The sequence below is a fragment of the Schistocerca cancellata genome, chromosome 1 (genome assembly GCF_023864275.1).
Source record: "Schistocerca cancellata isolate TAMUIC-IGC-003103 chromosome 1, iqSchCanc2.1, whole genome shotgun sequence".
NCBI lineage: Eukaryota > Metazoa > Arthropoda > Insecta > Orthoptera > Acrididae > Schistocerca > Schistocerca cancellata.
In genome coordinates this window covers 684,014,076-684,033,445 of record NC_064626.1, presented here as the reverse complement: position 1 = coordinate 684,033,445, position 19,370 = coordinate 684,014,076, and the positions used below count along the sequence as shown (strand labels likewise).

Sequence of the window (19,370 nt, the reverse complement as noted above, 5' to 3'; positions counted from 1 at the left end):
TTGATTGATGACAAGGTGTGACAAGTGATTTACAAACAGACGTCACTGGCCAGTTATGCGTGATCTGGAATGCCACAGTTACATTACTGGTACCATTGTCCAGTAGGTGGACACCATCAATATTCAACACCAGAGCATTTCTGCAGTACACATTGCCCCAGAGGAGGGGCTGAGTGTCACAATTGTAACAGACATGCTATGCTCTTCATACATTTCTGCACCCTTCAATGAATTTGAATTGCCTGCACTCCTTCCTCTGTAAGAAAACACACTGCACCCCTTTGCTCTCCTTTTGAAGCTTCAATTTATCTGTTTTTAGCACTTCTGAATGCAGTGGACGACAACGCGTGCACTTGCTAACTCTGTCGTCATCGGCGTGTGCACCCATGTCCTTCTAGTGCAAGTCTGGAGCCTCAGCACTCCTATAGCAACTCACCTCCTTCCATAGGCAATAGCATTACGATCCCTTCGGCAATTTTCACTTTACAGCCTCTGGTTTATTTAATTTTGAATGAACTGTGTGGTATATTAACAAAAAAAGCTGTGTTTCACATAAGTGGTTTTTGCTGAACCCATGCTGATTCCCTGACAGAAGTTACATTTATTCCAGTAATGTCTAGCTTAAAATATGCTCTACTGTCCTACAAAAGGTAAATTCTGTGACTCCATTCTTTCAACCTCTTTCAATGGAGTAACCTGCACCGTTTTCTGCACACAGAGAGATTCTTGATGAATATGAACCAGGTAATTAGCTAATTCTCATGGTGTCTTCAGTCTAAAACCTAACAGAAATTCTGTCAGGGTCTGGTGTTTTGTTCCCTGTGAGTAGTTAATTGTTTACCAATACCAGGGCTATTTATTTCAATTGCTCTCACAAATGAGAGGATGGCAGTCAAACATTAGTACAGTGGTATTCTTACGTGTAAATAAATTTTTAAATTATAATCTAATGTTTTGGCTTTCTCTCTTATGTCTTTCGGTTCAACATCAGATTCATATAAGAGAGATGAATCAAAGGTTTGGATTCATTCACTGACATCATGCAGTAGCTTCCTACGATTTGCCAATAAATCTTTCACACGGATCTGACTATGGAAATGCTATCATTAAACTATGACAAATCTTTGCCATATTTTATTACTTTATGTGGCATGTAGGTTTATCTATAGCACAATATATGCATTTTCGATGTGTCTGAGGTTCAAGTACAGTTGTTCTGCTTTTGATGAATCTAAACTAAATTTTCTTAGTTTGTCTTTTAAACAGGTTGTCAGTGACTGTCCATCAATTGTATCAAATGCAAATGCTCTTCTGGCTTTGTTGTTGATCCTGTCTTTTGTGACTATCATCCCAGTAATAGCAACATGGCTGCTAATCCTTGTCTCTTTAATTACACTCTCAAAATATTGGATCCATTTGCGACCAGGAGGTTTAAAATAAATCTTGTGTGTGGTGGTTGTTATATTAATTGTTGAAGACACTAGAATAATAATGTGTTGAATACTACTTAGTGTGAATTTCAACTTACAGTCAACAACAAATGCATACTTTTTCCAGAGAAAACTGACAACTCTACTGAAACCTCTGTCAGCTCGTTTCACTTTTGCCACACTTAGAAAAGAACCAAAAATAGATCAGATACAGACAACAAATGTCGTTGGTACTGACACAAGTAATGCTATATAGCTGACTGTAATTTATGCTCTAAATTGCTCCCAGAATGCTGTCTACCACCTGATGCTCAATTTCATCTGAGTACTCACACACTGAGTACCCATTAGATTTTACCTCTCCTGTGACACTTCTTCAAATGATGGCATCAGATACACAGCATTTGAGCTACCAACAACTCGTAGCTTCTTGAAACTTCCTGTAACATTAAAGCTGTGTGCCAGACTGAAAATAGAACTAGGGATCTTTGCCTTTTGTGGGCAAGAGCTCTACAACTTGAACACTTGCCTGTGAAAGGCAAAAGGTCCTGAGTTCCAAGTCTCGGTCCGGCACACAGTTTTAATCTGCCACGAAATTTCATATCAGCACACATTCTACTCCAGAGTGAAAATTTCATTCTGAAAACATCCCCCAGGCCATGGGTAAGTCATCTCCACAATATCCTTTCGTCCAGGAGTGCTAGTTTTGCAAGGTTTGCAGGAGAACTTCTGTGAAGTTAGGAAGGTAGGAGTCGAGGTTCCGGTAGAAGTAAAACTGTGAGGACTGGTCATTAGTTATGCTTGGGTAGTTCAATGGTAGAACACTTGTCTGTGAAAGGCAAAGGTCCAAAATTCAAGTCTCAGTTCAGCACACAGTTTTAATATGAGAGGAAGTTTCATACAACCACAATTTTTGCTGCAGAGTTAAAATTTCAGTCATATTTCCTTCGTTACCGAGTCTTCAACAAAGAAGAGACCACTGCTCCAACACGAAAAGAGAGAGATACTAGATTTGTCTCTACATCATTGGAATGCATTCCCTCAAATCTGCAATAAATACTGGACTAACCTTTCAGCTATTTACGTGAGGTTTTCAATGCGGCATCTTGATCAATACAATAAAAAATGCAACCTTTGTGAGGTGCAACAATGTGTGGTTAACCATCTCTGGACTCAACAATGAGTTTCATGGTGGTTTGGATTTGAACACAGGCAATTGTTATTTTTAATCTTCTGATGTGGTTAGTCACGAACATCTGGTCGAAGGAAGCATTCGAAAGAATTTTACAGTCATGCATTGAAAGAATATTGAACAGTAATTTCCAAGTAGAAATGAAACATCCACAAAAGCTGAAGTTTACTGGCATAATGCTGTTACTATAATTCAATAATAGCTTTCAACAAAGGATACAACAAACTAAGAGGGGCATTTCAATCAGCTGTGTTTAAAGAACTTGACCCAACTGATCCTCAAATAACAAAAGTCATGATGAAATAATTCATAATCACCAAGGACAGGAGTAATTATTAAGAAAGTGAATAACAAAGAGGAACCACACAACTGATGACGTGTATGGGATGTCAGCTGCATCGCATTCTTCGGGGATGTTCGACATAGTAGAACTGCCATAAATGATGAGTGCACAATATTCCAGCATAGCAGCACTTTCTTTTGATAAAAATGACATTGGAAAGGAGAGATAATTTGTGAACTATAAATTGTGAATAGGTGTGACTTTTAGGAACAACAGATAATGTGATACACTTAACAATGACTGCTAACAGTGAAGGTCGAACCATGGACATAGGTGGTATCAGTACGCACAACAATTTAACCAACAATGTTGATTCTAAAAACATTTTGTCAATTTTGTTAAATAACAGTAGCTTAAATTGTGACAAACAAACTTGGGGAACCGGAGGTTATCACACCAATGGGCAGCCATGAACCAGTAATGGTTGGACTAAGTCAATCGTTTGAGTACATCATGGCAATGAATGATGATGATAAACAGCAAGATAGAAAGCAAACTGATGTTCCTAAATGAGAATTAAACCAAGTGGAGGATCTAATCCAAAAGAATGCACAAGAAAGCCGAGAAGCATCAGACAAGTCACAAAAGGAACTCATCAGTATGATCAAGGGGAAACAGGATGAATTATGTAGAAAAGTTATGATGGAACAATCCAAGCTTGAGCCAGAGATAGTGGTCATATTTGCATAAGGTATGCCTGCTTGTGTGTGTGTTTCCCTTTCTAAAGAAAGCTGTAGCCAACAGCACAGCATGTAACAGTCTTCTCATTGTGCCAGTCTGCAACTCAGCGTAAGTTCTTTATAGTGAGTTGCAATTATCCTTTTCATACTACTGTTGATATTTTAACCTGGACTTTCCATTGTTTGGATGCACAATAAAACTGCACTCAATCAGGTGCGAAATAAAATTGATGAACACACTGCTCAGAACACGACAGTAAAGAGTCATTGTTCACAGCATAAACACTCACTCATTAAAATGGTAGCTGGTGTACAGAAACAATGCAGATGCTTGGCCACTAAATTTGAACATTTGCAGCAATCTCTTTACATGAATGTGTGCTGTAAGAATGGGACGTTAAACACAAATCTCCTCCTCCAACATTTCATTCGAAGAAACGAACAAATTTTTGTGTGACCAATTTGAGGAACAGAGCACATATGCAATAGATGTATTTGCAGTTGCAAATAATGACAACCATCAGCTGTAGAATAGAAAGACAATAATGAAATTTTGTGCCATCCCAATACACGAACCCGCATTTCCTGCTTATCACGAGCGGTCATCTATCCGTGCATGACTCATGACCAGATCTAAACTTCCATATGTCATCAACCATGCACTTATGACTTGGACTCTAACATCCATTATGTATATTCCCATACAGGTGAGATCTTGCACTTGCAAGTCGCATGCTCTGTATAGACAGAGAAATACGATATTGCAGTGTCTGTGTTATTCTGATTACGATGCGAAGTTCCTTTGGACATTTAACGTATTTCATAATGGCTTAGTTGCCGCAGTGCCTGTTCCATTGTATGTCCAAAGGAACTTTGCATTGTAATTAGAACAACACAAAAAATGGTTCAAATGGCTCTGAGCACTATGGGACTTAACTTCTAAGGTCATCAGTCCCCTAGAACTTACAACTAATTAAACCTAACTAACCTAAGGACATCACACAAATCCATGCCCGAGGCAGGACTCGAACCTGCGACCATAGCGGTCACACGGTTCCAGACTGTAGACTGTAGCGCCTAGAACCGCTCGGCCACCCCGGTCGGCAGAACAACACAGGCACTGAAATGTCACAGTGCACATATGAGTGGAATGAGAGTAGCTGATAGTTACATTATTTCCAGTGAATTTCAAGCAGCCTTTTTGAATAAATTTTGGCCTGCTCAACAGCAGTGTACAATCAGATCAAAATTACTGATGCTGCCACCACATGGCCACAGTCAAGGACCATTTGTGGATTTTTGCAGAGGTACTGGGACCATAAGGTGCATCTGGATGTGCCTGTCAAAGACACAGAACTCACAGAGATTCTGTTCATGAGAGATTAGCTCTCACAAAAAAAGATATAGACAATGTATATTTTTGATTGCAATTAAAATTGAAACCCTTAACACAGAAATAATACAGTGTGAGAGCAATCTTCCTGATATAAGAAACATTGTCAATGAAGAGCCACAAAATTAACATAATAATGAATGGAACTTCAGGGCACCAAATCAGTTGAATGACCATAACAAACAAAGAAGATATGATGACCACAACAACAATAAAACAGACAGCAAGTGTATCATCACAAATTCTTAAGGAACAACAATCTTGGGACTTACAATCAACTTGCACAACATAGACATGACCCATTCCGGAACTGAATGTTCAGACAAAGGGTCACCTATAGCAATACAAACTATCAACATGACAATGGAAGGGATGTCATGCAAGACTTATGCCATTACACCAATTGTTACAGTGGAAGTGTGCAGAGCTGATGTTGATATCTTACTGGACTCTGGGTCAGTGGCACACACAATAACAGAAAATAATTTCAGGAACTCAATGATCACCTAAAGATGCCTATTTTTTTGCTAATTGAGAAAGAATCATAACCAGAGTTGGGAATCAAAGCAAGCCAATTAGAGAACAAGTTCTGTTGAAATATCAAATTCTGGGAGACGATTTTGAACACTGGAATTGTATTCAGTACAGACTGGATGATAAAAAACACAACTGATTCAATTTTGTTCAAGGATGTTCTTATGTGAAGTATCACAAAGAAGAGATGAAGATTTACTTTAGAGGAATTGTAGATGAAGACTGTGCAGGTACTGCAAGCATGAACCTATATTTTATTACTATGAAAGAAGATACAGGAGTTGTGATTCTGCAATTTCAGGAAAAAGAATGCAAAGATGTGGTATAAGATGAATGGTGCTGTTGTAGCTATTCAAGCAAAATTAAATAAATTAAAAAAATATGCCAAGTATCAAAAGGAAGAGTTTAGAAAAGTATTGCAGTACCACCAAGATTTATTTTCATCCCAACCTGGACTAATTAAAGGATGTATTTCCAAATTAAAAGTAAAACTTCATGAAGTATTTCATACAAAATCTTACTCTATGCCATCAGCCAAGAAACCTGCCTTTGACAAAGAGCTTCAGAGAACAGAAATCCCATCCATGCAGTAACGAAGCAAAACAGAATTGCTAAAATCTGTATGGACTGTCAGAGAAATTACGAAATACTTTTTTTGTAAAGTGATCAACTCTAGCATTTAGAGGAGTTATTACAACAATTTAATGGTGCAAGTATTTGAGCAGTTTAGTCCTCACGAGCAGTTACTGACAACTTTTACTACACCTAGAAAGCTAAAAATACCCTGTTTTTCTACTAAATGGCAGGAACTATCAATTAAGAGATCCTCATTTGGTTAGAAAGTATTGTTTGCCGTGTTTATGGGAGTACTCAATCAGGTATTAGGGTAAGAGCTACTTAAGTTCATCGTTGCCTATGTTGATGATATTTTAATTAGTTCAGTACTGCAGGAGGAATTTTTGGACAGCTTACATTGTGTTATAAATACATTTTAGACAGCTGGAGTCAACATAATATTGAGGAAGTTGGGGTTGGAAAGAAATAAATAAGATTTCTTGGACACATGATTATGCAAAAAGATACTGAACTCGACTCACAGAAGAGAAAGACAACTTAGTAATTCTCTTTACTGATGTGACAAATACAGATGAAAGGATAGTTAAGATTTGCTGGGTATTATCACTTCTTCACTGGGTGCAGCCTTTCATCATCTAACATACTGAAATTACAAAGGAAAGATCCAGTATGGAGCTGAGGGAGTGAAATAACAGAAAGCTTTTGAAGATACCTATTTCAAGCGTACTAGGTCGATGGCCGAACTGAGCATCACACAACTGCCTTCACCAGTAGAGCATTAACTGTTTGGGGAAAGAAAATACACTGTTACTGAGATAAAAGCATTGGTATTCATTTGGGGTTTTACTAAGTGTTAAGTCTATCTGCTTGGAAGACATATCATGGTGTGTGCTTGGAAGACATGTCATGATGTGCACAAAAAATGTAAACTGACACGCAGTCACTTGACAAGATCGGCACTTGCATTTCAACAATACCACTTTGAAACTGAATATAAACCAAGAAAAGATAGTATTATTTGTGACGTACCATCATGATGATCCAAAAATATGTGATTTTTAATAACTTGGCTTGCGGAGTACGTGCAGTACCAAAAACAAAATTGCTAACTATACAACATAAGTAATTCACATATCATGTGACATCTAATAAACCAGGTCGGTTAATAGCATCTTTTTGGTGTGCTACCAAAATCCAAGGGAAACTTATCACAAGTGCTGGTAGTCTTACAAGTAATTTAAAAATATGTCAATTTCTAACTGTTGCATATACCAGCAGAAGTCAACAAATAAACACAGGATTATGTCATGCATACTACAGGGCAGCACAAAAAGAACACATGGATTTGACTTGGGTAGTATCAGTGGTGGGACTGGAATGGCGGGCTGAGGAACATGTTGTTTTGTAGGTCAAAGTATCCTGTCTCAGTCACAATGGTGCAGTGGACCCTGCGACATTGCAAATTTGCTGTTGAACATTTATTCAAAAGTAATGACTCTGCAATCACAGTGCAATGGTTTTTCCGTACACACTTCAATGTTCCACAAAACGGTTCGATACCTGACCACAACACAATATTGTGTTGGGTTACCTCTTTTCGCACAACTGGGTCAGTCATAAAGCAGATAACACCTGGTTGTTCTCGCACAGTGCAAACACAGGAAAATGTTGATAAAGTCAGAGCACCTGTTCTGCAAAGTCCTCGTCGCTCCACTAGGTGGTGTGCTGCAACTCCAGGTTTGTCTCGTCACTCGCTGCAGTGCATCCTGAAGGATAAGTTACCTTTTCATCCTTACAAAATTATGACTGTGCATATGATCCACTACCCTGATTATGGTGAACGGAGACAGCTTTGAGAGAAAATGACTGATGTTCTTGCTGCTAATGATGTGTTGATGAGTGATGAAATGGACTTTCACTTAGACAGTTATGTAAACAATTAAAACAGTCACTATTGGGCAGCAAACACTATTGGGCAGCAAATAACACACAAGAAGGGCATAAAAAACCACTGCACAGTGTGGTGTGAAGTGTCCAAAGGGGGAATCGTTGGGTCTTATTTTTTCAAGAAGGCAGTGATAGTGTAACAGTGAATGCTGCACGTTATGTTGCAATGCTATGCAATTTCATGCAGCCACAACTGGACACTACGGGGATAAACATGGCAGACATGTGGTTCCAACAAGATGAAGCCACAGCTCACAAGGCTAATGATTCGATGACAGTTGCTCAAGAAATGTTTCCTCAAGATGTAATCTCACATTTCAGCGATGTCCACTGGCCAGCACACTCACCAGATTTGTCTATTTGTGACTTCTTCTTATGGGATTACCTAAAAAGTAAGTGTACTGCAACAAACCTCGTACACTCAATTACGTGAAAACTGCAATATGTCAAGAAATTGCTGTTGTTTCACATAAGTTGTCGAAAGCTATGACAATTTTTCACCATAATGTAGGAGGACTTACAAACAAAGTAAACAAAATTTCTGTTGTTTTAGATGATCCACAAGAGATAAAGGATGCTGATGTTCTATGCTTTAGTGAACACTACGTGAGAGATGTTGAAGTGTTATAGCTCAGTGGTTACTATCTAGCAGCACATTACTGTAGATCTATCATGGAGAATGGTGGAGTAGTAATATACTTAAAAAATAACATATCATATGCCACATTAGATTTAAAGAGTCACTGTATTGAACAAGATATTGAAATACGTGGTGTAGAAATTACTTAAGTGACTGTACAGTTGTAGTGTTAGCACTATACAGAGCTCCCTCACAGGGAACACTAATGTGTTCCTGAGTCACTTAGATTCTGTCTTGTCCCAAGTGTACTCAAAATCTAAGGATCTAATAATTACAGGTGATTTCAATGTAGATTTCCTGAATGAAAGCAATGCTAAAGCGAGTTAGAACATCTAGTTGATTCTTATAATCTGATGGCAGTAGTAAATTTTCCAACTAGAGTTACCGAGAACTGTCAAAGTCTGATTGACAATATATTTATAGATAAGTCAAGAGTCAACAATATCAGTGTACGTCCAGTTCTTGGCCTTTCTGATCATGGAGTTCAGTTGCTTACATTCACTGAAATCAATCTGTGCAACAGTTATGAGAATTCTTGGAAATCTTTTAGGATAATAAATGATGAAACCATCAAAAATTTCAACAACAGCCTGCAAGAGATAGATTGGAGTCCAGTTTTCAATGAAGCAGATGTGAACAAAAAGTATAATACATTGCTAAATGAATTTATGTCTGTTTTTCAAGCCACCTTTCCTTTAAAAAAATAATTATAAACAGTCTATCAATAAATCATGGATCACTGCAGGGATAAAAACATCCTGCAGAACAAAGAGGATGCTATATAATTCCCCCAGAACTTGTAATGATCCAAAAAAACATCAATACTACAAACTTTACTGCAGCCTCCTAAAGAAGGTAACAAATAAGTCAAAAAATATGTGCAGTAAATCTGAAATTGATAAGTCTGACAACAAAATAAAAACAATTTGGTATGTAATAAAGCGGGAAACAGGCAAAAAATGGGGAACACGACACCCATAGAACTTAAACAAGGTACCAATATTGTAAAGAAACCTGAAATGGTTGCAGAAATCTTCAACAGGCACTTTTTGTCAGCAGCAGAGGAGACAGGCTGTAAAGGTTCTGTGGATGAGTCATTGGCTCTTCTACAGACAGCTATCAGTAACAGACCCCCCACAGGTACCCTTATCTCACGTTACAGTAAAAGAGATTGAAAGAATTATTACCTCATTAAAAAATAAAAAGTCTAGATGTGGACAACATTTCCTGTAAAATATTGAAATGTTACTACAAATATATAAGTCCAGACTCATGCAACATATTCAATTCATTGCTACAAGAAGGAATTGTCCCTGACAGGCTAAAACAATCTGTAGTGATATCACACTTTAAAAAAAGGTGAGAAAGACAATGTTACAAATTATTGCCCAATCTCCCTTTTAACTATCTTGTCAAAAATTCTTAAAAAACTGATGCACAGGTTGATTGTCAATCATCTCAGCTTCCACAATATCCTAAACAAAAGTCAGTTTGGTTTTCGTGCAGGTCTTTGTACAGAAAAAGCAATATTCTCTTTCACCAATCACGTTCCGGAAGCCACGAACAAAAAGATGTCTCCAGTAGATATTTTTTGTGACCTCTCTCTAAAGCCTTTGATTGTGTAAACCATCTAATTCTTTTGAAAAAAAGCAAGATATTATGTTTTGGGTGGTACCGTTGGTTCATAGCTCTAGTCATACCTAAAGGACCGAAAGCAGACTGTAATGCTGAATAGCACATCTGGAGAACCTGCCTCATCTGAGGGAGGCACAGTACGTTGTAGTGTGCCACAAGACTCTGTTTTGGTCCACTACTGTTTCTCATCTTCATTAATGATTCTCACTTTGTTCTGATACAAAGAGTAAATTTACTCTTCATTTCTAATTGATGATTTTACAGATAACAATCTTGAACAAACTACAAACAAAGTTTTCAATGATATAGTAAATTGGTTTTCTTCAAATGGTCTCTCACTCATTACAGATAAAACCCCCTTACATGAGATTCCATACTCAACAAAGAAATCTGGAAGAAATTAACAGTAAGTGTAGAGATCAAGCAATACAAAAATTTGAGGTTACAAAATTCCTGGGGGCTTATATAGAAAGCAAATGTAATTGGTCGACACACATTCTTCACCTTTACAAAACACTTAGCTCAGCAATATCTGCACTACGGGTTATTGCTTCAGTGGCTGATGTAGATACCATTAAGGCTTCTTACTTCGGTTATATTCGTTCATTAATGACATATGCTATTATATTCTGGAGGAACCAACCTCTCGCAAAGAAAAGTTTCACTGAGAAAAAGAAAAAAAAGGGCTGACAGAGTAATGAGTGGTGTCCATCATAGACACTCTTGTAGATGCTTGTTTCAAAAGATGAGGATCCTTACCACCGCCTCACAGTATATCTTTTCTTTGTTGAACTTTGTCTGTAATAACCCTTCTATCTACAAAGATAACAGCCAATTTCATGACTATAACACAAGGACCAAAAACAGTCTGCACATTGAATTGAAAAGTCTCACTATGGTTAAAAAAAAGAGCATACTACTCCAGTATTAAGCTGTTTAATGCTCTCCCACCACACATCAAATGCCTTAACAATAGATCGCCAACATTCAAACAAACTCTCAAGGAGTACCTGATTGAGAAATCTTTTTATATAATTGATGAATATGTGGAAGAAAATGTATATAATCACTAAACTTGCAAGTGTTGTATAAATAGTGTAATTAATTTTGTTTTGAATAGGCATATGAAAATTGTTTATTGGTATTTCCGTATTTGCCTTGTAATAGTGAACTTATCTTGATTCCTGTATATATATTACTCATCCTTAACATGTGAAACAAAAACTTCTGTTAATTGAATGTGCTGTTGTTTAGTTGGTATCTTATTTACATTGTATCTTTTTGTTGCGTTTATGTAAGATATATTTCAGGTGTGTACAATCAGACACATTCCATATCATATATATGTTATCCTTAATATGTGAAAAACAATTTTCTGTTTATTGACTGTGCTGTTGTCTATTGATTTTATTTACATTGTATCTTTATTGTATGTATTTATACAAGTTATGCTTGAACTATGTACAATTTGACACGTTCCATATCCTGGCGATTCACTCGCTTCCAGGATTCCAGGATCTACGGAACATGAAATAAATAAATAAAAAAATAAATAAATGCATTTACCATTAAATTTCAGGTATGTAGCTGCGCAAATAAAATTTCCTCCACTGTCGCGGTACTGCACATGTGGGTCACAGTTGCTGCTCGGCAGCAGAGGAATACGCTTACACATGCACCATCTCTCGAAGACGAAGAGATATTCAATTTGCTTATCAATGTATGATTGGCAGCGGTGACACCATGATGACTTTTCTGCAGTTTAATTACCCCTAGAGCCAGATTCCATGCTTTGTCCAAATTAAAACCATTATCTCTATTTATTAAATTATTAGCTAATTTAATCTCTATAGCTTTCTTGAAGACAGATTCCCAAAAGGAAAAGGTGGATGTTAGAATCTTCACATGACTGTAATTCATGGAATGCCCTGTATCAATACAATGTTCAGCCACACTGACTTGTCTGGCTGTGATAAGCATGTGTATCTTTGATGCTCCACACATCTCTCATGAACGGTGTGTGTTGTTTGACCTATGTATAACTTCTCACAATTTCTGTAAGGAGTCTGATACAGACCCACTTTAGGAAGCAGTAAATCACCCTTTACAGAGCCAAGTAAAGCAGCAATCTTCATGGGGGGCCAGAAGATCACCATAACAAAGTGTTTCTCAAGAATACGGCCTATCTTTGAGGAAAGAGCACCCACATAGGGCAAAAACGCACTTGATCTGGAGGAACTACTATCTTCTTCCCCATGGCATACCTGCACTCTAGGATTGCATTGAATGCTCTAAGAATTTATTGCAGAGAAAATCCATTCACTTTAAAAATGCTCTCGAGTTACGTGAGCTCTTCTTGCAAATTATCTTTATTGGATATACAGTGCGCCCTGTGCACTAAGGTCTTAAGGACACTATGGTCTGTGAAGGGTGATGGCAGCTACTGGCATGTAGATATAGATTTGTGTGTGTTGGTTTCCGATAAACAGCATGTCCTAATGTGCCATCAACTTTGTGGCAAATGACAACATCCAAAAAAGGGAGGCAGCTGTCATTTTCTATTTTGACAGTAAATTTGATACTAGCATGGATAGAATTCAAATGCTCAAGAAATCAATGTAACTCATCCATCCCGTGTGGCCATACCTCAAATGTGTCGTCCATGTACCTCCAGAAGACTGTTAGTTTAAAACTTGCTGAGTCCAGTGTCCTGTCCTCGAAGTCTTCCATGAATAAATTAGCTACCAGAGGGGAGACGGGGCTTCCCATAGCAACGCCATCAATCTGCTAATAAAATTCACCATTAAACTGAAAATAATGTGATAAAAGCACATGGTCAAATAAGGCTGTAATGTTCGTATCAAAATGTTGGGTGATAAGAGATAAAGAGTCCTTTAAAGGAACTTTGGTGTATAATGATACCACATCAAAACTAACAAGCACATCTGTACTATTTAGCCTGACACTGCTAAATTTCTGAATAAAATCCATAGAATTACAAATGTGTAGGCACAATGGTTTTAATAAGGAAGCTAAATATTTGGCAGAAAAATACGTTGGTGAACCAATAGTGCTTGTTATAGGCCTCATAGACAAGTCCTTTAGACACTCATCCTTATCTATCTTGTATACTTTAGGAAGACCATAAAATCTCGGTGGTACTACACCCCACACTTTTAAACTTCTTATGACTTCCTTTGGTAGTGATGAAGCATTCAGCATCATCTTTTCTTTTTGGGAATTTGTCTTCAAGGAGGCTATAGAGATTAGATTAGCTAATAATTTAACAACTAGAGATAATGTTTTTAATTTGGACAAAGTTTGGAATCCGGCTCTTGGGGTAATTAAACTGCAGAGAAGTCTTCATGGTGTCACCGCTGCTAATCATACATCGATAAGCGAATCAAATGTCTGTACACCTTCACCACAGGCGGCGCACGCGTAAGCATATTTCTTTGCCACTGACCATCATCTGTGACCCGCATGCACAGTACCACCGTGTTGGAGCATATAAGGCCGCACTTGGCATTTTGTCGTCAGTCTTGTGACTCACTCAGAGGATGGCCGGATGCTATGCGGATGAAATATCAGTGGAGGAAACTTTATTTGCGTGGTTGCATGCTGAAATTTAATGGACTATTCATTACGCCACGAGAAGGTGAAAATGCACATCAATGCATTTACCAATTTCAGACTGTGCACTTTCTCCAAATGCTTTCTGACATAGGATTTTACACTATGGAAACAACTGGCCACTTCCTGTGTCATGTGAGCTGAAAGAGTTCAAATATTCTCATCTTTCATTATGACAGAGATAGATGTCACTCTGCATTTACTGTAGATACTTCTGATAAACTCCCACACTCTTATGACCAGTTGGATGTTAATGGATTTCATAAATTCTTTCCCCAACCAGACAGAAAGTTCAATGAGTAAGAACAACCCTCCAGTTGAGCTAAAGACAGTCATCTGACCTCAGCGCATAAGAGACTCCTTGGGCAAGTATTGTGGGACCCTGAAGCACGTGGGAGGACTGGTGGGGGAATGTCTAATTAGGTCTATGAGAATCTCTAGTCATGAGGTGGAATGTATGCTGTGCATGTAGTTATATTCAGTGATGCATGGATGATAACTGCTACTGCATGCAAGCTGACTGTGAGTAGGATAGTTGAGCTGTGGCATGTGTTACTATTGAATGATGCCAATTACCCTTACCACTGTCACCGCTACCACCATCTTTCCTGTGGAGAGAGTCGGTTCCTACTGCAGGGACATCAATACTTTTGTTTTGAAATCTCTCTCCTGCGCACAAAGGTACAGTGGTATTTTCTGTGCTATGAATTTTAACTCCAGAATATAAGTTATGAACTGATTCACATTTCATTGAATTATAGGTGCCATTGATCAGGGAGGCCTTTTTCTTTGTCATGGTGATATGCAGCAGATGAAAAAGGAAAGTTCAATAGGCTACCTGGTTTCTTCATAAGGACACGTCTGCAACATTGCCTAACCATCAGCAAGTGGCATCCCTCACTGATCCAGTAGTTTTAAACCAATTTCAGTTTTGGTTGGCTTTTGACGGTGTCTTTTTCTCTATCTGAAGCTGGTGTGGGTTGCACTGAGAAAGATTCTAAGTTTTCAGCTTCTTGAGACTGAATATTTTCATTTGGAAAGCTTGCTGGTTTTGGTGAACCTGAAGACTCAAAGGGAATTTTCCCTTTGTAAATTCAACTAGAATTGCATTTATTTGTGCCCAGCTCTGATGTTTCAGTTTGGGCTGATGCATTGCTTTATGTGAAATTTTTCATAGGAGTTGTTGCAAGGAATGTGCCAAATGCTAGAAGTTACATCACTTTAAGGACTTTATTAGCCTCATTGTAATGGGGTCTCCTCGTCACTGTCAATTCGTGAATTTTTCTTTCTTCGACATAAAAACAGAAATCCCTGATCCACATGGGATGATCACCTGAACAGTTTAGACACTCTGATGGAGATGTAAATGTCTCATCTGCCTCTAATTCACATCTACCACATACAGCTTCACCATCTTTTGTGCATGCATCCAGGACAGCAATACTCAATCTTTCAATAATTTGGTTATTAACCATACAGTCAACTACAAGATCAGCCAGTGCTGAGTTCTGTGTGCCCAAGTGCATCTATTTATAACCTGAAATGCTAAAACTATTTGATTCAAAGATGCACTGTGGAGAAAAAGGCTCGAGCACTATCAGAGACAATACAGTCTTCATAATCGCATCAGTCACAGATAAATCTTTCGCATCCAAGATAAATATGTAGCAAGTACCTAGTCAACAAAATTCACAGTGCTTGAAAATTAGGAGCTTAATTATTAGAAAGGATGATAAAGTTTGGAAAGATGGGCAGCAAAGATTCAGAACAAAAATTCCTCTAAGACTGTAGATGTGAAATGAGTTGTTTCCATGAAACATCGAGATGGAAACTGTCATCTGGTTTGAGCAAGTTGTCTGAAAATTGGATTTCTGCAGCTTCCTCAATTACAGCATCCCGATAGGATGAGACTGTGGCTAGTACCTTGACCTTCCTGTACTCTCTGGAATGGCCAGTGGACATACAACATTCAAGTCACCACAGATTTGTTGGGCTGCAGAAGATGTGTGTGTGTGCAGTTGTTGTTCAATGCACCATTATTGTTCATTGTGTATGGTTTGTCCCACTCATCTTTTACCACACTGACAAGCAACTTCATAGATAGCCACCTTTTGTTAAAGAAGGTCATCTTTGACAGGTAATAGAAGAGCTGCTATCTTGGCTAGTGGGTCGAAGATTACATCTAACTTACGATTCATGATCTGGGCAATTTTTGAATAAACATTTTCCACATGTGGAAGAAAGGCTATAGACTTTAAATGTCTTGTTTTCCTCTCCCTTTGGTTGGACTGTTGTTTTTGCTTGCAGAGCTCACTTAATCTGATGTATTCAGAGAGAATGGGTACATAAATCCTCCAACAGGTGTACCAGCTTGCTGTGTATGCTATCAGTGTCACACACAAAGCTATACTTTTGCAACTTCCTGGCAAATTAAAACTGTGTGCCAGACTGTAGTCTGAAACCAGAACATGTTCCTTTTGCAGGCAAATGCTTTACTGACTGAGTTAGTCACGCACAATGTTCAACATGCCCTCACAGCTTTACTTCTGCCAGTACATCTCAACTACCTCCACTACAGAGGCTCAAATCTCTTTCTTTTGGAAGCTAACTGAGTCATCTGATCACAGCTCATAGGCTCAAAGGCTCAATCTACTAGTACCTTAGTCAAATTCATTGTGGCTCTCCAACGTACACTATGTGATCAAAAGTATCCGGATACCTGGCTGAAAATGACTTACAAGTTTGTGCACCCTCCATCGGTAATGCTGGAATTCAATAGGATTCAGGTCAGGATTTTGTGCAGGCCAGTCCATTACAGGGATGTTATTATCATGTAAGCACACCGTTACAGGCCATGCATTATGAACAGGCATTTGATCATGTTGAAAGATGCAATTGCCGTACCCGAATTGCTCTTCAACAGTGGGAAGCAAGAAGGTGCTTAAAACATCAATGTAGGCCTGTGCTGTGATAGTGGCATGCAAAACAACAAGGGCAAGCCCCCTCTATGAAAAACATGACCACACCATAATACCACAATCAGGCATGTGCTCAGTTGCAGGTTGATCTATTAAAAAAAAAAAACTTTGGAAACTGTGAAACTTTTGTTCACAATTTTTTTCTGAGATGCTTGCCCTGCAACGTAAATTTAATAGCTCTTACACACTCGAGAAAAGTTGATAAGAGGGGCTGGAAGGAAGATCAATTTAAGGTGTGTCTTTGGGAGGTCAATGACAGAACACTACATATAGATGATGGAAGTTTCAGTTATTACTAATGTCTGGCGCACAGACTGAACAGCAAATGGACAGATAAAAAAACTACTCACCAAGCAGAAGAATATATATATAAAAGTATTTAAATTTGCAAGCTTTTGGAGCCAGTGCCTGCCTCTTCTGGCAGAAGGGTTGAAGAGAAAGGTAGGGGAGTGAAGGAAAAGGACAGGTGAGGTTAGGAAAAAGGCGAGTTCAGGAAAGTTGCCCAGAACCCTGGGTCAGAGGAGACTTTCAGGCAGGCTGAGAAGGACAGAGTCTTTCCTTCTCACCGCACCATGTCCAAAATCTAAAAATTGCTGCTGGCTTATAAAATACTATATTTACCATTTATTAAAATAATGTATAATGTAGCATTGGTAAGTCCACTCACCGGTAAGCCATGAAGTGCCTTCAACCCAACCATCTGGTGTGTTAACAAGTGCTTCACTGCTGATATAAATGTAATCACCAATGCGGAGCTCAAGTTCATCAGATTCACGTGGCATATGTGGATACAGAACTTTGTGAACCTATTAGAATGATAAGGCTTTACTTCCAAGAAACTGGTTACAGAAGACAATCGAATTTTGGGGAGAAACTAATAAGGCTGCTTCTCTTATATTGTTTGCTCAATAAGTAGTAACTTAAATTTCGAAAAGCCACAAATATCTACATAGAGTTCAGAAGCACAGGACACAGAAAAGTAATCTGCCTTTCCAACTTCAGTCTTAATGTTTTTACTTCTGATCTTTTTTTTCCTTATGACAAGCAACATGTGATTCATAAAACCTGAGATTCAATTCATTATTCATATTGGAAACCTTTATAATGAAATGTAAACACAAGAAAGTTTTGAAGTAATATCACTTTAGCCTTACTTTAGATGGAAATCACCTATAGTTTAAATTACTTTTGCCAATATATCTTCAAAGAGAACATAAATTTGTTATGATAAACCAAAAGGTTACAAGGAGGATAACGAGTATGAACTGCTGACCATAAGAAATGCCTTATACCACAAAAACTACACACACTGCATTTGCCAGAACCCATCACAATATTAACCCTTGAGCAGGTGTGCCATTTTTTGTAACACAAGCAGGCACCCAGCGTACTTTGTTCACATGTAAAGAATAGCTGTCTTCATGTTAACAAGGTATCACTGTTCAATAACACATAATAAAGTTAAGTTACATTATCACTCTGCTGCTGCATACAAGTGTTATCCTGCAGTAAAGACACACTTCAAGCATTAAGCAGCACAGCTGCATCAGATCGCTGCTGCTTTTTGGATTACTAACTATCTTGTAGATAAATGTTTATTGTGGAATTGTGCTGCTAGCTCGGAATGTGGGTCACTTCCTTGCACGATCTGTACATTTTTTATCACCTAGCTCATTGTTTATTTTATATTACTGCTGCTCACTTGTGTGTATGACCACACTGAAGAAATAGGTGTGGGCTCACAATTGTAAAACAACAATGAAATGGTTCAATACAATGTCATTTGTCATTGGGCACATTATACATAGGCGCACCTGCTGGAAGGTTAAGCTTCTATTAATTACATATTATTATTTGCAACTTGTTTGAATGATTAACATTCAATATCAAGTTTTCATTTGGAAATCATAATATTTACTTTCATGTGACACTAGGGAGATGAACTTGAAGGTAATATCATATAGTGTGGCGCACAAGAAACTGGCCCCGAGTACAGACTGCTCACCAAATACCCATGAACTGTTGCCTGGTATGAGCACATATGATGACAAATAGATAAATATCTAATAATTACATAATAAAGAAACAAATAAAAAACATAGTTGCAACAGCCTCAAAACAACAGATGACAATTGGCGGGTGACAAAGGGGAATCCAGTAATTGAGGCTGGTTTTTTGTGCACAACTCTGTAGCAAGAGAAGAGGAAGTAGTTGAAGGTGAGTTGGAACATCTATACTACTGAGCAACTATACTGGGGCACGGAGCCTGGACTCAGTTGCAGAGGCAACAAAACTTCGATTTTTCAGTATTTCACACACACAGTGACTGAATTTTAAAAATTATGTGAAAAGTTCAACATAGTAAGACAAATTTAACTGTTACAAACTG

The 19,370-nt window shown here is 38.1% G+C and overlaps 1 protein-coding gene across 3 annotated transcripts in view; it reads right to left on the bottom strand.

Annotated features, from left to right (window-relative positions):
• Window positions 1-19,370, bottom strand: part of LOC126184280 (protein UBASH3A homolog) — a 256,403-nt gene that overhangs the window by 130,318 nt on the left and 106,715 nt on the right. For all 3 annotated transcript variants that reach the window (XM_049926659.1, XM_049926666.1, XM_049926674.1), the window contains one exon: window positions 17,649-17,787. In XM_049926659.1, coding sequence (XP_049782616.1) covers window positions 17,649-17,787 — 139 coding nt within the window. The remainder of the gene's footprint in view (window positions 1-17,648; window positions 17,788-19,370) is intronic.